This window comes from Battus philenor, unplaced genomic scaffold, assembly GCF_028537555.1.
Source record: "Battus philenor isolate CCGP_79_NKW_IND1 unplaced genomic scaffold, ilBatPhil1.0.hap1 SCAF_20, whole genome shotgun sequence".
Lineage (NCBI taxonomy): Eukaryota > Metazoa > Arthropoda > Insecta > Lepidoptera > Papilionidae > Battus > Battus philenor.
Window position 1 is genome coordinate 7,878,996 of NW_027181683.1, and position 21,024 is coordinate 7,900,019.

At 35.0% G+C, this 21,024-nt stretch overlaps 6 protein-coding genes across 6 annotated transcripts; 3 read left to right on the top strand and 3 right to left on the bottom strand.

Moving 5' to 3' along the window:
- Positions 1–1,467: 1,467 nt before the first annotated feature.
- LOC137922978 (chorion class B protein PC10-like) lies at positions 1,468–2,130 on the bottom strand. The gene is made up of 2 exons (XM_068766095.1): positions 2,080–2,130; positions 1,468–1,998 (listed from the first exon to the last, which is right to left on the bottom strand). Exons 1-2 carry the CDS (start codon positions 2,128–2,130, stop codon positions 1,468–1,470), a joined length of 582 nt encoding a protein of 193 aa, XP_068622196.1.
- An 816-nt stretch (positions 2,131–2,946) lies between these two features.
- Positions 2,947–3,851, top strand: LOC137922917 (chorion class CA protein ERA.2-like). The gene is made up of 2 exons (XM_068766028.1): positions 2,947–2,997; positions 3,453–3,851. Exons 1-2 carry the CDS (start codon positions 2,947–2,949, stop codon positions 3,849–3,851), a joined length of 450 nt encoding a protein of 149 aa, XP_068622129.1.
- Positions 3,852–5,945: 2,094 nt separating this feature from the next.
- LOC137922979 (chorion class A proteins Ld9-like) lies at positions 5,946–7,217 on the bottom strand. Its single transcript, XM_068766096.1, has 2 exons — positions 7,200–7,217; positions 5,946–6,350 (listed from the first exon to the last, which is right to left on the bottom strand). Exons 1-2 carry the CDS (start codon positions 7,215–7,217, stop codon positions 5,946–5,948), a joined length of 423 nt encoding a protein of 140 aa, XP_068622197.1.
- Positions 7,218–7,282: 65 nt separating this feature from the next.
- LOC137922980 (uncharacterized) lies at positions 7,283–13,861 on the top strand. Its single transcript, XM_068766097.1, has 3 exons — positions 7,283–7,421; positions 9,649–10,124; positions 13,340–13,861. Exons 1-3 carry the CDS (start codon positions 7,283–7,285, stop codon positions 13,859–13,861), a joined length of 1,137 nt encoding a protein of 378 aa, XP_068622198.1.
- Positions 13,862–16,479: 2,618 nt separating this feature from the next.
- LOC137922924 (chorion class A protein L11-like) lies at positions 16,480–17,054 on the bottom strand. Its single transcript, XM_068766034.1, has 2 exons — positions 17,004–17,054; positions 16,480–16,848 (listed from the first exon to the last, which is right to left on the bottom strand). The coding sequence occupies exons 1-2, from the start codon at positions 17,052–17,054 to the stop codon at positions 16,480–16,482; spliced, it is 420 nt and encodes a 139-aa protein (XP_068622135.1).
- Positions 17,055–17,772: 718 nt separating this feature from the next.
- On the top strand, positions 17,773–18,395 carry LOC137922981 (chorion class B protein PC10-like). The gene is made up of 2 exons (XM_068766098.1): positions 17,773–17,823; positions 17,913–18,395. The coding sequence occupies exons 1-2, from the start codon at positions 17,773–17,775 to the stop codon at positions 18,393–18,395; spliced, it is 534 nt and encodes a 177-aa protein (XP_068622199.1).
- The last annotated feature ends 2,629 nt before the right edge of the window (positions 18,396–21,024 follow it).

Consider the following 21,024-nt stretch of genomic DNA (forward strand, 5'->3'; position numbering starts at 1 on the left):
TCGTAGTTTGCAATGTATTACCACTGCCCACACCATAATACGACAATACCAGGAGGGGGACCTATGCCTTTCAGTGGGCGCCTATTGGCTGAAACGATAATTTTTAAAATTTGTACATTTAAATCATGTATTTATACAAAAAGGTTTATGTTACCTAACTGTTGGTACTCGTCTAAGGTAAATAAATTTGCTTATGACCTGTATGAGCATGTAATTTCACCTACTGTACGAAAATTATCATAGTACCACGATTATGGACTGCAAATAATCAGACTAAGGTAAAAAAGATACCTTGGAATCCCGTTTATAATCTGGTAGCTTTTAAAATTTTTATTGATTGTAACGTGTACATTCTAATAGCGCAGTGTATCAATTATTATTTACACTCTGATAAGTTGATTTGTCAGAAGTGAAAGACTTTATAGTAAATGAATATATAAATAAACTTAACCTGGATAAGACTATCATGAACGGTAAAGCGCTCTATCCGTTTCCGACCCATAAGATGACCATGGTGGAGAACCCGCAGATGAACCATTGACTGTATTAGCAAAAGGGACTCTGCAATTAGGAGCCAGAGATTAAGATGGTGACATAATACAAAAGTAAAGTTCGCTCGTGGTCGCTTTCGATTTAACTATGCTTACCCAACAGGTGCAATCATGTGGGTTTTAGTCGGTAGAAACCCGACATAACCCTTTCTGTGTCACCGCATGAGACACGATATACCATGAAAGATTTACCTACTAGAAAATAAGAGAAGAAAAAAATATTTATCTTATCATTTGTTCAAATAAATTAATGTTTTAACGATTATTATGCTTTATTGCTATTATTATATATTATAACATTGAAAGAATTTTTAAAAGATTTTCAGCGAATCAAAAGCTGTGTTCGATTTTACAGGGTTAATTTGTATGTCACGGTTGTTTTTATTCTTTATTATTTTACAATTTCATATTGATTTTTAAATTTGAATTTAATAAAAAAGGTCATATACAAACTGAATACATTGTGCGGCCACAAGTTTAATGATCTCCGGGCAGCGCTTTGATATATTCTTACTATCAATACACTATACATGTTTACTGTAAATAAATTATTTTACTTAACATATTTTAATACACACTCTTAATAAAATAAAGTATTTATTTAAAAATCTTTATTATTTTTCTCTACCATAAAATTACGAGTAAGTTAACATGTGGCGGTTCTTTGAGACTAGGATCATTAAATACATATTTTTTGTAAATAATACACGTGTGTAGCTATAAATTTACGGATAATGATTTCAGATCCACGATTACTCACTTATTCAGTACAGAAATATTGGCATGCTGCAATTTATGTAACGGAGTAAAATAGCCAATGAAATATTAAAGTAATGAGAGTGAAGTTATTTTTCCATATTTTTTAATTTATTTAAAATTATCATAAGAGTATCACATTTAATTATGTATAATATTTTCAAAGAGCACCGCAGCCACAACCAATCGGTCCGATGCCGCGACCGGCCCAGCCAAGTCCACCAGCCCTAGCGGGGCCGTAGCCGAAACCGGTAGCGGGCAGCGACATGCCGGTTGCTACGGGAGCAATTTCCTCGGCTACTATACCCACGGCGCCACTACCGCAGCCGTAAGACACAGCACCCGCGCCGGCAGTCGGCAGAGCACCCTCCAGGCCCACAGTACCCAGGAATGGTAGGTCTCCTCCAACAGCCAAGATTCCTTCAATGGCATTTTCAGAAGCAACTGCTAGTCCAGCTGGGGGAATGGGTGACGCGCTGGAAACAGCGAAACCACCGCCGCTAGACGTGGCTACAGGACCGAAACCGTGTCTGCCAGCGCCGAAGAAAGGAGCGCCGGTCGCACAAGGAGCTGCCTCTATCAAAGGAGCTTCAGCAGCTAAAGCGGGAGCAGCGCAACCTAAACCTTCACCGCCCCACCCGGGAGCAGGCCAGGAGTTGAATCCATTACCCCAACAAGCGCCAGTGATAGTCTGCAAATAAGGAAAAGGGTTTAAATCATAAATTAAATACCGTAATCTAAAAAAGTCCCTAAAGAGAATTATTTATATTACCTGAACAAAAAGGGCGTGGGCGAAAAACAAAAGAACGGATTTAGCCGACATTGTCAGTGATTGTAATAGTAACGGAATCTGTCTAAATTTTGTTACTATTGACATACACATAACCTTTACAGCAGACTATATACCAATGAACTACGTCAATATCGTTTATTGCTAAATTTAATATCTATATTATACGTAATTCGAGCCTAGCGATATAAAATAAATTCTAAAGAAGAATATTATCACATTTATTAAATGAAGTAAGTTTTAATTGATAATTTTGTTTTGGGTAATGGTAACATAATTATTTAGTTACATAACGTAATTATTAACCGATTGAGTATTTCAAAAATATTAGTTACACTCTCTATTTAAAATATGTAGCATAAATTGTCTGAAAATGAAAATAATTCTTGAAAACAATCATAAACATAATTTTAGAAAATATGCTTGATTTTTTTAAACATACCTTATTGGAACTGTAAGAGAAAAAAATACGAAAACTAATTGAGACGACGTACTAAATACTGCAGATTAGTTAGCTAAAGACATACTTGTTATAATTTCTTAAGTATTTATTTACACTCAATTTATATACAAAATTTTGGGCATGTAAAGTCAGCAAAGAACTAACAACTTTTGTTTGTTGAAATGTTTGTTAAGAAAATTCATATTTCTATACGTGCCTTGTTTTGTATGTCACAACTTAATTCGATATTATAACTGTTTCATCGATTACTCTTGTGTAAGTAAAAAAAACGTTATACTTTATGATTATTTCATACGCATTACTTCAAAAACATTCAATCTATAAAATGCAGGTTAACATGAAGTTTCTTATTCAGTATTGAGTACATACATTAAAACATCAAAACCATGTCTCCAGTTGCCTACTTATTATTTTGCGCTCAAGCATGTTTTATTCAGGTAAATATAAAATTAATTCTGTGTTCATTAAAAATTAATAGTTAACTTCTAATAATAAATAAATATGATCTTAATAAAGATGTTAATTAAAACAGGTTTCATTTGCCATTGCAAATCTATTGAGTTTATGAATCTGAAAATATTGATTCCGAAAGTATTATTTTTTAAATTATCATTCCAGCCGTAAGAAGTCCATTGTTGTACATAAACCTCGTTCAAATGTTTCCGAGAAAACCGGTTGGAAGCGGTCTGCATACAGAGCCTTCTGTAGACCGTAACGGGATTTCACGTTGCATTGGGCGTTCCATAGTTTCTGTACCAGAATCTTAAGGCTCCAACAGCCATCTGTTCTGCACGCCACGTGGTCTGCCGCTTGAACTTGTAAATTCGCTGCACTTTTTCGAAATATTTTATGTACAGAATATCACATTATTCATACTTTGTTTATTTTTCAGAATGCTTACAGTCAGTTTGTGGGTGCTGGACTTGGCCCAGGATGTGCTCCGGCGATAGGTGTTGAATATGAGCTCGGTTATGAACCTGCTTTGGCCGCGGAAGTAGCTTACGGCCCTGGTTTCGGTCCAGCTGTTCCAGGTGTAGGATATGGTTACGGTTTCGGAGGCCCAGCTCCGTTCGGTCCTTCTGTAGCGTATGCCGCCGGTCCGGCGTATGGCGGCGCAGGCGTCGGAGATGTCGGCGTTGCTGGCGAGATGCCAGTCGCCGGCACCACTGTTGTGGCCGGTCAGGTACCGATCCTCGGCGCCGTGCAGTTCACTGGCGAGGTTCCTGCTGGAGGAGTTGTTACTATAGCGGGAAGATGCGGATGTGGATGTAATGGACCATATATGTATTAAAATTTATCTAAAATATACCTAACTAATTATTAAAGAATATTAATATTTATTTGTGTTTTTGTTACTTCTATTAGAGAGATTTAAAAAGGTATGATTTTCAGAATTACAGTTCTCCACAACTATCTTGGTTTTAGAGAACTGACATTTAAAACACTTCTTTAAAATTTTAAAAAATCGTTCTCATTATTAATCAATCTAGATTTTTTATACCGGATATTACTAGATTTCATTTGCAGAAGGAGTTTGTGCAATGTTTCGAACATTGTATTAAAGATTCTTTGATTTTATTTTATGAACGCCTCATAGTTTATTAAAAATTTAAAATTTAAAAAAAATGTACGTAAAGAAGTATTATGGATCTCATAGCACATTTCATTGCGTAATATAGCACCATAATAGATGTTAATATAACAATATTTTTAATACATAGCAAATAATGTTTATCAATCGATAAAGTTTGCAAATAGAAAAACTAAAGGGCTTTGGAGCTTCTTTCGATATTATTTAGTATATCTTAGTATGATGAATGCGATTATAATAGGTATGCATTATATTCTTTTCTGATGTTTTTACAAAAAGATTTTGATATAGAACTATTATTTTTTTACTAACATAACTTAAAAACGACTTTTCACGACACATATTCTCGATCCAATATTATGTAAATAAGTTTATTTTGTATAATAACTATTATGTTATTATCTGGTCGGTGTACATGTAACTATAATAATATTACATCTTCCTATTATCTATTACAAATTTATTTTACATATACTTATTATTGTTATGGACGACAGTGACGGCGTCTCAAAATGTCTCGTTGCCTTCTCGAAGCCAGATCAGACTTTACTTGTAAAATATTAAGGTCAATTGTCATTTGGCGTACGAAGTTGTTCACCGGATTAATAAGCGTCTATAGGCAGAGAAAAAAGCGTTTGAAAAGTATCCATGTATTCTGTTTGCTGATAGATCATTTTGTAAAAGGGAACGAACGTTGTGGAACTTGATTCGTTCAATAAAAAAAGCGTTCCAGCTAGCATATAGCGCGATTCGAAATGATACAAAGATAATATTTTGGAAGCGAAGTTCAACCAACAATACTTTTCATTGACTTTTGCGAATATCAATAAAAAGTACATTTACAGTTTGGGCCTTTTGAAAGCATCTTTTATCCATATAAAAATACAGTACATCGAATCGTTTTCAGTTGCCTATCTACATATCTATACGTAACATTATATTACATAAAAAATAATCAGCAAAAGTAGCGAGTAAAGCATAATTAATACGTAGCACTATAAATGTTGTAGTCCAGCGATAAAAACTTTGACTTACAATCATTGGTCGCCGGGTCGATTTCTGGGATACAATTTTATATTATTTACGATATGCGTATTTATTATATGACATTGGCGCTGCAACAAGTTTCCAAGATATGGAACCATAACACAAAACTGCAATCCCCAATCCGCATGCCAAGCATGGAGATTATAGTATATCCCCTCCATAGATATCCTTTGGGGTGGCCTAAGCCCTGCACGTTTGAAAAAAATAAACTGAATATTGAGAATATAAACTATTACAGGAATTAGTTAATGGTGGCAATCTTTTAATCAAAATAATAGAAAGAATTTTATAAAATTGAAATAATTAAAATCTGATATCTTCGTTTGAAAGTAAAGTGTTTTTATCAATTGTATGTCTTAACCACTTTAGGCCAACACTGATGTAAATATTAATATTCTTGTCTACCAACATCACGTGTCGTTGTCAGGAGATTAACCACCATTTTTTGTGACATGTAGTTCGTATCAAGATTCGGAAGTGACTAGTGACGGTTATGTAATGACCTATTTTGTGACTTGAACGCTCCTTACATGTATGCTAAGGGATCACGTAACGACGGTAGAAAAAATATATAATAGTATAGGGCTATTTTTGCGCTTAGGATAACAGAAAGATAGTTAAAAAAGATTGTCAATGAAAGAATGAAGTGTTTACTAATATTATTTAATTTAAAAAATGCAACAAGTATAATAATAACAGATATTTGGTTAAAAATTTAACTTTTGTGTTTATAGTTTATGGTTGACATTAGTACATATAAGGTCCACCACAACCGCAACCACATCTTCCAACAATGGACACTACGCCACCAGCCGGTACTTCGCCAGTGAACTGCACGGCTCCTAGAATTGGTACTTGACCGGCAACAATTGTGGTACCGGCGACTGGCATCTCGCCAGCCACTTCCACGTCGCCGACGCCTGCACCGCCATAAGCCGGGCCCGCGGTGTATCCAGTTGGAGTAGCGTAGCCTGCAGGTCCTGCAAACGCAGCCGGGCCCATCAGTCCGTATCCGTATCCAGGTCCAGATAGACCTGGTGCGATGCCTGGACCGAAAGGAAGTTCCGCTCCGCAGCCAAGTTCATTTTCAGCGACTACTGCAGGTGCATATCCTAAACCTGGACTGGCGCCCAAATACTGGGCGTAAGTGTTCTGAAAATGAATCAGTGATTGTATTAACATAATACATTATTATGTGTAAAATAATAAACAATCTATTTATGAGATTTACATCTCTTCAACCGAGTGTAAATTGTTACAATATCAAAGAGAACCTATATATGTCATAATAAAAAGAAGATGATATAAAGAAAATATATTGTACCAAAATTTCAATTTGTTTGGTAATATTGTTATCACGAATATTAAGTATCTTTTTATAGAATAATTAGAAAAAAACCATAACGTAATTTTGTAACGGTCTCCCCCATAGATTTTCCATAGGAACGGTTGGAAGTAATCTGCATCCAGCGTTAACTGACGCTAACTAAAAAGAGTGGACGTCTTGCTAGTCCGTGTCCATTCGTTCACCTATAGGTGGCCTATGTCCAGCCGTGGACATCCTATGATATAAACAATGATGATGGTGATGAATGTTATTAAAGAAAATGACTTACATTAAATAAACAAATTTGCGCGCAAAACAACAAGAATGCAACAGAAATCATGTTTGAGAAATTGTGTCCAAATTCAAATACGGAATACAGTAATTGATTTTTTGTACTCGTAGTATTTATATATAAATGTCATGTAATATAAATTTCATAAATCTGTGCATGTCAATGTTATCATCGAACCTTTTTCCGTTAGAGCTGAAAGATATCGAAATTATTTCACTGGGTTTTTATTAGCCTCACGTATTTGTGATATGATATTATTTTGTATCTTATGTAATATGTAAATACACGTAAAATATTTGATTAATATAATAGCTATTGGAAACCACTGCTAGACCTACGCCCACCATAGATTTCCAATAAGATCGGGAGGGACCGGTATCACCTTGTAGGTGGACGTCATGCCCTACGCTTGCGGATCCGTGATCGACACACCAAAACTAATTCAGGTCATCTATTCTGCGCACTATGTTGTCTGCCTACTGCTACTTCAACTTGATAATCCGCTGGGACCAGTTGGTTACTTTAGTTCGTCTAAGGATATCCTCATTCAACTCGTTGAGAAATCCCAAGCATGGCCTTCTCGATGGCTCGTTGAACGATTATGGTTTGCCAATAAGGCTTGATGATCTCGTTTTAGTGCTCTAAGCTTTCACTGGTCATATACAGATGTCTGTAATAATTTGTCTTGAATGATAACACTGCTGATTGTTCTTTATTTTTGTTACATACAGTTTTCTTTTCTGGTATATTGACACTAAAGAGCATATTTTTTAAGTCTCTAATGCCACATGCAGTTTGTCAAAATTTGACCTTGAGAATATAAATATGGTATTGTTTATTAAATTTAAATCTCAGTATGCTAAGAAAAGCGATAATAAGCGAGCAGTTGCAGCCGAGCGGACTTGCAATCGTAGGTCGCTGGTTGGATTTCTGAGATAGTCTTATATGTAATTCACAGTTTGTGCGTTAATTATATTAGATTGCTACTGGTCACAAACATATTGCCAGAGGATGGGTAGCAGCGTCCGTTGCATACCATAAAATTACACTGCGATCTCCAATGTACTTGCCAAGCATGGCAATTATGGTATAAAATATATATTAAGGCCCATAGATATATTTGGGAGAGGCCTATCTTTTTCAGTGGGCGTCTATGGGCTGAAACGACGATGATGATGACGACTATAATATTTGAACACAAACATTGACGTGAACATTCTATAAATATGACTATTTGAACTTAAATTAGCTATACCTAGCGGATTGGAAATTTGTCTTAAAATGTGGGTTGTTATATCGCTAGAGAGTCTGCATGGTCAATAATAACTGACAAACTTTTGTTAACACCATATATCGCAAATTTGTAAAGCTCCTTTGCTTTACAGATCTGCTGAAACCACAAAAGGAGTTCAGTTTTCAATAAATACACCTCTGGTCGGCCAAAGATAATAGGGATAATTCCTATTGTCTCTTAAATTTTTACTGTACTGGATTGTAAATTTAATTTCAAAGAATTATATAAGATTTTATCGTATTAAGTTTGCGCAAATTATAGTTTCGCCTGGAAACGTTTAACTAAAATAAAAAATAACTATTGTGCGTTTAACGGTTATTTATATTCAACATTCTACTGCGACTCTAAGATAAAGAAGAACCATATCCTCAATACTTTTTCGCTATGACTGTAATAAGAAGCAAACTAGTTTTATTAAATAAGTTCTGTAGTATCTCACAGTTGAATTCAGTTAATAAAATACAAAGACGTCAAAGTAAATAAATCTGTACATTGAGATAATAGTTTTGTAATAGACACAAACTAGAGGTACGAGGGTCGGCTCAGACTGGCAATCGAGTACAGCGAGGTACGGGCAGGCTACCTTTTTGAACGACCCTTAAAAAATCTGTTTGTTTGTTGATTTGTGTTGCAATGTTTTTAATAAAACTGTTTTGAAGTAGTCGATATAAAAGGTAATGAATGCAATAATTACGTCAAAGTCCCGCTTTTTTATAGGCAATGTCATTCTAAATTTAAAAACTTTTTTCTAACATTTTTATTATGAATATTTAAATGACACTACACCAAAAAGGTTTATAATTTCATTGAGGAGATCAATTCAGTGATTCATTTAATATAAATAATATGTTTGGTTTAATATGCAAAGCGCGTAGACGCAATGTAAACATCTATCATGTAAACATCATCTCTTCTATAGTTTTCAATTAAGAAAATTAATGTAACTGCTACTAGCTGTTAATTAAAAACTTACTTTTAGAATATATGAATTAAGTGAGACTCATAAAAATCAATTAAAACGAAGATCGGAACAAAATGAAACTTACGTCCTTTTTGAAAATAGTTGTAATTGATTAATTTACAGAGGACTTTATTTTAAAAAAATATATTTAAAAATGAACTAACCTAAATGGAATAAAACGCAATCTTTATTTATTACATACCTATAATATCACAATTTTCCACTATCCTTTGCAACTATTAATTATCGAGTTCAATGAAAAATATTACAAAGCGATAATATTTGTAAGTATAAATACGTGAATTGTAATTTTAAAAATCATTCAATCGACTGATTCTTATTGTATTGTATATTAAAGTTTTATTAAATTAATTTACAATGATGTCCACCAAAACCTTATATTTTTTCTGCGTACAATTATTCCTCGTTCAGGTGAATATTATATAACACCAATTGTTAAAAACGTAAAATAATTTAATTGTTAATTAATATTATAAAATATTTCTTATTATAAAAGGTCTTTGTTATTTTTACAGATGATTTCTGGATACTGTAATAATGGTGCTTGGCCGACAGCGATAGTGGCTGGGGAAGGTTTAGGCTGGGCAGCTCCAGGTTATGGTTATGAAGCTCCGCTGATGGCTGCTTCACCATGCGCTGGACCAGCTCCATTCCTAGGAGCATACGACCTTGCTGCTATTCCTTCTTCATACGGCGGAGGATTCGCTATCACAAGTGTGTCTCCAGTCCCCCCTCATGGCATATCCGTGATGTCTGATAATGCCTTCGAAGGCATCTTAGTGGTGGGAGGTGAGCTTCCATTCCTGGGTACTGTTGGTTTGGAAGGCGCTTCACCAACCTCAGGTGTTGGTACTATCTCGTATGGCTGCGGCAACGGAAATGTTGGAATGATGAGCGAAGAAGTTTTGCCAATGGCCGGTGGATTAGGGTGGCCAACTGGCATGAATTATGCTCCAATGATGGGCAACGGTTTGGGATATGGAGCTTCGTGGGCTGCACCTGTCGCTGAATATGGACTGGGCTGTAACGCTGTATATTAAATTAAATTTATAGATTTGTTCGTTACATTGTAAATAAAAGAGTTATTAAAACTATATTTTGTGTTATTTTTGACATATTTGTACATTATTATAGCTTATTGCTGATGATGACCAGGACTCGATAATATTAACTTGTATACGCTTATATCTAGTCGTTACTTTCACACTTTTAATTCTTTACTTAGAATAAGAACACTGATGCGATTGGATAGCTGATGCTTGGTATAACATATTCTAAATTTTGCAAATGGTATATTTCCTATCTTCTTATATAAAATTCTCGTGTGACAGTGTAAGTCGCTATGCTGACCTAAACGGGCATTACACATTTTTATGCAATTTCACATGTATATTCAGTGGGTCTGAGAAGCGGTAGTAAATTATATTTCAAACCCTTCCCTCCTTCCCTCCAAGGTCTATTTGGTGGTCTTTTCAAGGTGTTTTCGCTATCTTGAAATCGTATTGATCGTAATTTCACTTTTTTTGGGATAAATGCATGCAATTAGCATGTTACAAAATATAAAGTATAATGCCTTTTCCTGATGAAGGAGGACTCCGCTATGTGAGCGTTGTTCATAAACCTCTTCCAAAAGAACAGGCGAACAAATACTAGTAGTAATACCACTCTGTTGTTACTGTTTTCTTATTTTCGTTTAAAATTATTGCGTAATTGTCTATCCGACCAAAGACCAAGGCGATCATTGTTTTCCCTGCCTTTCCTCTGTTAACCTTCGTAGGAAATTCTTCTAAAGAAAACACCAACTGTTAAAATATTCTGATGTCTGAATGGTAGAGTAAAATTTTCGAATTTAAATCACAGCAATGACGAAGCTTGCAGAAATTTGCTGGTGGGTAACGCCCTTGACATTATGAGCCGCGCAATTACGATGTCAATTTACTGAAGGTCAAAACTAAGATTGACACGTCCAAGCTTGAGCTTTTTAAACTCGTTGTAAATAGAGATACGCGAAAGAGCTTTACTATATAAAGCTAAACAAAAGCTTACGTGACTGTTGTTGATTGATACTACTGTGAAAATTGTGAAAAACGGTGCTACAAAAATTATTACGTATTTAATCTATAACAAAATTGAAACGAAGTATCTTACTTACCACTAACTATTAAAAATAAATGACAGAATAATTCAATGTAATATTACTTTTAAGCGGGCTAGTGGTAGGTACGAAAAAATTTACTGTGCGGCTGAAGTAAGTTATCCTGTATACTGAAGGGTAATTTTGCCATTAGAATAAGCGGGTCTCTGAAATCTTATACACTGACATCTTTTTAAGGCATAGGCCTGCCTAAAGATATCAATGAGGGGATATCCCATAATCGTCAGGCCTGGCTGGCGGGTTGGCGATTGCAATGTGGTATTATGGTATGCAGAGGACACTGCTGCCCGTCCTCTGAAAACTTGTTAGTGAGCAGTACCAATCCTATATAATTAAAGCAAAAAGTGTGAATTATACTAGATTTTATTCAAGGAATCGAACCCGTGACCTACGATCGCAAGTTTTTGTTCCCTACTTCGCTGGGTTATGACAGTTCGTGACAAACGTAATAATGTATTATTTTAATTCATTTATTCATAATAATATTCAATATGTTTTGCTTACAATTATAATCATTTAAATAATAACTTTAAACGATGGTAACTGCAGATGATTGAATAAAATTAATGTCAAGGACATATATTCTTTTCCATTAATTTAAGTTATTTTTACGTCCGTTTACTCCGTATCCACAATCCTGAAAGGTTTATTAAAACAACAACAACAAGGATAATTTGGTCATCTGAAGTGGCAGTGGACGGCGCACATTACTCGGCTGTTAGAGCCGAAAGGGCGGCCATAATCCGGTAAAAGCAGTGTGGGTAGACTCTCCACTGGGTGAATCACAGACACAGTTAAGGTCGGATGCGGACACTGTTAGACTGTTTATTGCAGCGATCTTAGACGGAGTCCTATGCATTTCAGTGGGCGTTTCACGGCTTACATAATAATAATAATTCTGTACTGAATTAAAAATAATATATTTACATCAATTATAGTATTTTTATTTAATATTTTCGTACTTCAGAAATCATTGTAATTAAATTTTTTTAAGATATTTAAATAAGAATGAATTCTAAAATAAATAATATAATTTTAATGACTGCTGACTCTATATACTTTAACTACAAATACTGTATACCTTGTATTTTATGACATTGAAATATGCATATTCTTAAAATTACGGAAATTGACCAAAAAAATTATCTTTCCTCAGAAGTTAACTTCATTTACTTTGAAATTGTGCACTCATAACAAGCCATATTGCCTTTGTTTTGAATACTCAGTAGGTTGTAATTAATAATATTCAGTAATTGTCGTCTAAAAAACAATTAAAAAAAAGTTTCAATAGGCTCTGTCTTAATTTTCTTACTAAAATTTACTGAGAATACCTTTAAGAAACTGGGCGTAAATCTACTGAATTAATAATTGTAGAAAATCTGATCTTTTTATTTCAATATACTCATCTTTCTTATTATAATATAAGGATAACCTCCTCGCTAACTTCATATAGTGAAATAAATTTAGATGTGTAACAATATAGGTATGTAGTTATTAAGAAATTGATAAAACTGAACTAAATTACATTTTACGTACACATGTAATTATGTTATCTACAAAGTTTCAATGAAGTTATTGTACGTAAGTTTTTGTAATAATATTGTTGAAATCATAACAGTTTGATAATACTTGACAGTATAAATGCTTTTTATAACATGTTATAAATCATTCGATTGTCAGTGTTTATAGGTCAATTGTCAAGATTTTAAAATTGCTACAAACATGTCATCTAAAACTTTATTTGTTGTCTGTACACAATTTTTATTGGTCAAGGTATGTACAAAAATTTTAAAATTTATGTCTTTCTTATAGTAGTGCCATTTTATTAAACATTTTAACTATTATCATCATCATTGAAACCATGGGACGTCTACGGCTGGATATAGGACTTCCCCATAGATTTCAAATAGTACTAGTTGGTAGCGGCTTGCATCCAGAGTCTTCCTTAAGAAAGTCGTCTATCTACTTTATAGGCAGACGTACTACGCTTCGCTTGCTAGTCCTTGGTCTCAACACCATAACGTTAAGGCATCAGCGGCTATTTTGCTTATTATGTGTTCTGCCCACTATATGTTATATTTAATTTTACAGACTATCGCTGGATATTGTGTAAACGCCGCGTGGCCTACTGGTATAGCTCCTGCTGAAGGTTTTGCACTAGCTGCTCCTGGCTATGGATATGAAGCTCCTCTAATAACTGGTCCTCCATGTGCTGGACCACCTTCATTCTTAGGTGCATACGATCTTGCCGCTATCCCATCTTCTTACGGCGGTGGGTTTGCTATTACAAGTATGTCTCCCTTTCCCCCGCATGGCGTATCCGTAATGTCTGACAATGCTATCGAAGGCATTTTAGTGGTTGGAGGAGAGCTACCATTCCTAGGTACTGTGGGCTTGGAAGGCGCTTTACCAACCGCAGGTGTTGGTACTATCTCGTATGGATGTGGTAACGGAAATGTTGGATTGATGAGTGAAGATATTTTGCCAATGGCTGGTGGCTGGGGGGCGAATGGAATGAATTATGGTCCAGTAATGGGTAACAGTTTTGGATACGGCACTGCTTGGCCCGGAGCAGTCACTGATTTCGGATGTGGTTGTAGTGGAATGTATTAATAATTGTGTTATTGTTTTGTATAGATGATTTAGTTTTTGTTGATATTTATATTTTGAATGTACCATATCATGTTATTTAATAAAACATCAAAATTACTGATATTAATAACTGAAGTTTTCATTATTTTGTGCATGAGTCCATAAAAGAAAATATTTATAACAGGCTGGTTAAAATAACTAAAGATAGTTAAAATTTTAAAAGTATTTAAATAATAACACACAAAAAGCAGTGGTAATGATTTATTACAAGCAGCTATTAAATGAACATAGAATTTAAAAAGATACTAATTTTTGTTTAAAAATCAATATATGTTAACACAGACTGAGATCCATGTATGAATTCGTACACATTTATAAAAATGGAAATAAACTATTATAAGATTGTTAGAACCGTCCATTAGAATAAACATTGAAATACATCAAAATGAAATCCATAAACTCGATGACTTTTCAAATAAAACTTTTTTCTAGTGTTAAAATACATATTGATCGTTACTCTGAATATGTAGTATGCTTGGTATCTCGTTAGCGGTCGGAATAACCGAAACAAACGAAATATTGGTTATTTTATGGAGCATAAAGAATCTAAAAATAAAATTGTACAAAGAAATATAAAACTGCTATTTTCAAATACAACTAAAAAATGTATGCAACATTTAATAAAAAAACTGAAACTAATAACAATAGGTCGGGGAAAAGTTTCTTTCCATTTTATATTAAAATTCAACACACATTTTTTTCAAGGTTACTTATGTGTTTATTTTTGAATATAATTTATTTATATAACTATAATATGTAGATGCTAATTTGTTTGGCGACTTTTTGACATATTGGCATTGCAGTAAAAATTCTGTCACTTTTGATAAAAAATGTAGTTAATAATTTTGGTAGTCCTCTGTTGATATTAATTTGACACTGCCTAGTAATTTCTGAAAAGATGGAAATACAAAGAAATCTGAAGGTGGGTGCATTTTGACCGTAGTATTGTAGTCTAGCGTTATTATAAAGTGTTTCGTTACAGTAATGCGTTTTTATACCAATTTTTTTTTGGAAATACACTAGTTTCTTATAGAGTTTATTGTTTTTATTAAAAGCACGGCTGATTACTCATGTCTATCAACTGCAACATCCCATGACTGGTATAGATGTGAATCAGACATAAATATACATAACATTATGTCACTACTTTATCTATTTTAAATGAATAATAAAAACAGAAAAGTGTGATCTAAGTGATCTTGACTAAGGTAGGCGGGGAAATCCGGAGACACTTCCGATACTCCAAACGCCGAGGGTAGCGAATCCGTGCGCAGGAGCTCAGGATTTAACTGGCAGCAACAGTAGAGAGAGCGGCGGGAAAGTTCAAGTACACTTCCGCACTGTGGGCAGGAATTCCTTGCACCGGGGTGCAAGGCTAATTGCAAGTCAGCAATACGGGAGGCGGGAAAGTCTAAATAGGCTCCATTGCAACCGCATCTTCCCGCACAGCTACCAGCAATAGAAAGCACACCTCCATTTAGAACATCACCACCGAATCTCTGGGGATCGAGACCCGTTCTTCTATGATGGTGGTATCGACGACGCCTATCTTACCACCAACTGCTACATCATCGATAATGGCGCTTCCGTGAGTCGGATTGGCACAACACGTCACAGCACATATGCCATGCAGGAAAAAATTGTAAGAGCGATATATCCAGAGAGAATCATTTACCACAAGAAACCTTACAGCTTTTATTAAATAATAAAGATCATTTTAATTTAACTAGGGAAAAATGCATTCATATACTCACCCTAACCAATGTAAGGTATGCTTTTTAAATAACCGTAGCCGCGAAACTCTTGAAAGTCTATCTCCTTCTATCTTCGCTAGAAATGATGGACCAGAACTCGAACCTTATTTTAAACCATCTCCCCGAATCCGTCACTGAGAAGTTAGGAGACCAAGAGGGTAACTACCAGACAAGTCTTCAAGTCGCCGGCTTTTTAATTAGTACGAATCAAATTACTATCATTACTCTGTCGTGAACGCATGCAGACCTGCTTAGTCAAAATGAGTAGTCAGCGAGATTCACTAGCACAACGTTTTCGTTCTAAAAGCACTCTTTATAACTTCGAAAGTTCTTGGGCTGATAGATCTTTCGGCCATATTTTTTTTAAATATTACAAAATTCCAAAAAATAAACAGCATTTTTTAAATCTTTCACCAAAGAGACTAGTTCTTTTTCATGCTTATAAAGTACGTTCAAAGACCCCACTAGATCATTGAACCCGCCCGTTGCTTCGTGCTGCTTAAAATAGAGTAAATCGGCGTTACTATCATCATCATTTAAGCCGCAAGACTGATGGGAATAGGCCTCCCTAATAGATTGCCAATAGAGCCGGATGGAAACGGCTAGTATTCATCGTCTGTCGAGTAACTAAATAAAGTCCTGTCTTCTTCATATAACATGAGAGTCAGTGTTACAGACGTTTAATATTTCATTGTTAGTACTCGTTTGCCTTCTGAAATAATTGTAGAACTGTGTTATTGTATATACACTAAAAATATAACTAAACTGTTATTTTTAATCATTTATTTTAATTTTGGATTGTTATTAAGAATAATTTTCCCTAATTCAATACATGTAGGGACCGCCGCAACCACAGCCGCCGGCGCAGCGTCCAGCAATGGACACGACACCGCCAGCAGGAACATCACCGCCGAACCTGACGGCACCGAGGATCGGCACTTGTCCTTCGACGAGAGTGGTACCAGCGACGCCCATCTCACCACCAACCGCAATGTCACCGACGCCAGCGCCTCCGTAAGCCGGGCCAGTGACGGCTGCAGGGGCAGCGAGACCGTACCCAAGACCGAGACCAGGTCCGTAACCGAATTCAGTAGCTAAACCGGGTCCATATCCGAGACCACATTCGCCTGCCCATCCTGGCGCGTATCCTAATCCAAGACCAAGCCCGGCACCGGCACATTCACTGTATACATTCTGGAAGAAGACAAAAACTTTATAAATGTAATTTTAGAGACAAATTTTTTATGTTAATAAAATTAAAAATACAGTATTAATAACGTACAAGAAAAATTTTCATACTCTTTGAAAAAAAATTACAATAATTTAAAAGAAAAGAACGTAAGACTTACCTGGATCAAGCCAGCCTGAACGCAAAGCAGTAGAAATGCAAAAGGAGACATGTCTGTTATTTGTTTTATTACTGTGTAGTTCAGAATAATCCATCGAAGCGTAAACTGTCTTATATATTAATCACTGTTCGATGAACTTGAAATAATGTTGAAATAGCTAAGAAAAACACGTGTCACCTTTATTATGTCGAAAAGACATCAAATATAAATTCTTTTGTTCAATGTGTATTTCAGTTTATGATTTTCATGTTGGAAATTAATAATAATTAAGGCAATAGAAAAATTGCATTATTAATGAACGCTACTATTTTGCCACGTGTTCTAGACGTAAATTATTTTATAAATACATTCAATCATATATTGGTTAAAAACAAAGAGTCGACAGTATAACGCACAGCCGAAACTACGCATCCTTTTCCGGCTTTGTTTATAGCATTCTAAAGAGATTATTAAGCATATTTAGTATATACAGATTATCTCATATATGTATCGATACACAGATTACTGGTATTTGCATCATTCGTTGAAACAAATTATTTTTTTTACTAAAATTTTTAGCATACAAATCATCTTGATTTCATAAACCAAATGACTCATCGAAAATATTATTTGAGAAGTTTCATAACAGAAGTTACCATGGCTTTGTAACAAGACAGAATATTTCTTAATTAAAAATATTACACTTCTTTTCAATTACTCAACACGTGACACTATAAAATGTTTACACTCACAATATCGGTTGTACTTGTTTTGAATAAACAACATCAGCATGTCTGCCAAAGCTATTGTTCTTTTCTGTGCTCAAGCGTTCTTGGTTCAGGTAATTTCGTTGAACTTTTATTGATAGTAGAAAATCTATTTGCAATTAGTGATTTATCCTTTGCCTCATAATCTTTTTCCGTCTTTCAGACTATCTCTGCTTATTGTAATGGACTCGGTGCCGGGTTGGCTTATGAAGCTCACTTGATGACTGCTGCTCCCTTCGGCGGCGCTGCTCCCTGGGCTGGCTATGGAGCCGGCTGCGGACTAGCTGCCGTGCCAACATCCAGTGGTGGTGGCTTCGCTGTGTCAAGCGCTTCTCCCATCCCACCTGTCGGTCTGTCCGTGCTCTCAGAGAACGAGATCGGAGGTATCTTGGCCGTCGGCGGCGAGCTGCCTTTCCTGGGCACCGTTGGTCTAGAAGGCGCTCTGCCGACTGCCGGTGCTGGTGCCGTCTCATACGGCTGCGGCGACGGTGCCGTGGGCATGATCAGCGAAGACGTCGCCGGCTCCGCCTGGGGCTACCCCGCCGCCGCCGGCTTGGGATACGGCCCTGGTCTCGCCGCCGGTATCGGCTACGGTCCCGCCATAGCCGGCCGCGCGTTCGGAGGCTGTGGATGCGGTATCTATTAAGAAATTTCTTGTAACTAATGTGTTTGGAAATACACACATTCGGAACGTATTTATATTTTCATTTATATGGTGGTACCCTACTAATTAAATCCGTAGCAAAATTTGAAACTAGCCTATGAATTATATTTGGGGCCTTTCATTTAGGAGAAAATTGTATAGAAGCCAATAAGGCTTTTAAGCTCTAAATAGCCCCCTTATCTTACGAACTATTTGATATAAAAATAACCCAGAAATTAATATAAATTAATGACAGTTTTATGTAAATTATGTAAAAAATCTTACTTTAAGCGTTTACGCATTAAGTATTTAACTGTACCTAATACTCGTTATGGTGATTCCGGTCCAATTACGTGGTTTTGTATCTTATTGTTTAGCGACACCCAAATCCGGTATTTATGAAAAAATACCGGTATTTTTGTATTACATTATATTACGCAAATTGTTAATATAATTCCATATATACTGTCAATTTAATTATATTTTTAGCTTCTTTAATTATACAATGCCGTACGAGCCTATTATATGTAAAATGTAACATATATTTAATATTTTTTTTTTACTTGCACATTTTTTGTATCTATCTACTCCAACTCTCTATGTAATAAAATCAATAATGTCTACTCATTTCAGAACAATATTTATAGGATTTCTTATATTATTTCTTAATAAGTTAATATAACAACGAAGGTAAGTAAAATTATAATTAGTAATTTTTATTAATAATATCGGTTTAAATACCGGTATCCCGATATTTTAAATGTCAAATACCGGTATCCAGATTTTAGTTCGGTATTGTAAGCCCTATTTGCCACCTTAAAAGAGGATCTAGGCTGGCACACACCGCGTCTTGCAGTGTTGTAAGTCTAACCAGAAAAAAAGTCATCAAGTCCCCAATTTTTTATGTAGTTTTTTTTATTCATTTGTCACAAAATTTATACAGTATTTTTAAGTATTTGGCCTACATAAACTAGATGTTTCTTGATGTGCCGCCTGCAATGAGAGCAAAAGCGTTAATTATCACCACCATAATTCCTGCCGTAGAACGTCCACTATACATAGGCCTTCTCTGTAGATTTTCAATAGAGTCGGTTTGAAGTGGCCTGCGTCTAGAGTCTTCCTAATAACTAAGTAAGGTGCTATGACTTATTTATTTGACTAATGAGACTGTGGTACGACGGAAGATTACGTATACTATTTAAATGCTAGAAGAACGAAGTGTTATAGTGTATGCATTAAAAAATAGAGCTACTACGTTAGTTTAAATACCCTAAGCTGAGAATGCGAACTAGCCGTAGGTAATTCGCATTCTATTCGTTTTCTATTTAATTACATTTATAAATGTGCTTGAATAGATAACTCACATGGAAAAAGTACATTAGTAAAATCTGGACTCAAAACTCAGATCCATGAATCGGCTAGTGAGATGCAAGCTAAAACTATCATCTGATAGCTAGTTATCTATCCGTAAAACCAATCTAAAGGATCAAACCAATCAAACGAATGTGTTTGGCACTAATCGGTGTAACATAACTCCTGAAGATGCCCCGTGTAGGGGTGAAACACGTGTTGAGTGATTTGGCGGTTGCGGTTGTGTGATTCGCATTGTTTGCCGCATACGCATTTATCAGCGGGCTGGCGGGCGGTACACCTTGACGACTACCACTGCATGTGCGGAAGTGGCTAAATATTGGTCTTTTCCTTACTTATGATTTTAAAGTCAAATAAATTACTTTTAAACTAATTAATATCATTTTAATTACTGAAGTTAAATATAGCATCAAATTAATAATGTTGTCCCCTAAACTTAAAATTTTTCAGATCTATTAAACACTGGACTATTATACATAAGAATCTAATACACAAGTATTTCTTACCTGGATCATGCAAGCATGAACGCAAAATAGTAAGAATGCAAATGGAGACATGTCTGCTATTTCTTGTATGACAGCGTTGTTCAGAAAGATCTATCGAAGCATACATTGTTTTATATACTTATAACTGTTCGATGAATTTGAAATAATGTTGTAACTAGCTAGAAAAAAAATATAAATCACGTGACTGACTTTACAGTGTAATAGATATAAATCTCAACATTCATTTTTATCTATTGTTGTTTATTATTTTTGACATTTCAGATTATTGTATAGAATGCTTAATAATAGTTCAGAAGTTTTAATTTACATAATGTTTTAATGCTAAGACACAGGAAAGATTTTGATTAGAAGTGAATGTAGGCCGTAACCACCACAAAATTTTGGTGTGGATGGGTGGGTGGAATCTGGCGAACTCTAAGTTATAATTTTATTTTTAAATTATTTTTATAATTAACACAGAGTGTGTGCCTAACACGCAATGTATAATAACAAAGTAACTCCCAGGTTACAATATTATTTAAAACTGTGTTTTAAAAAAACATTTAAGTATCTTGAGCCATTTTAGTGTTGTTTTTTGACATATACTTAGAAGTTATTACCGTTTAGATAGGAACTAACATAATTATGGCCAGAGCTGTGTACATCTACAACAGGCAAGCTTATTTAATTTTGTACTTTGTTATACAAAACTAATATAAAGTTATGTATTACAGTTGGTGTGCTTATTTGAAATAAATAAATTAATTAATAGATAT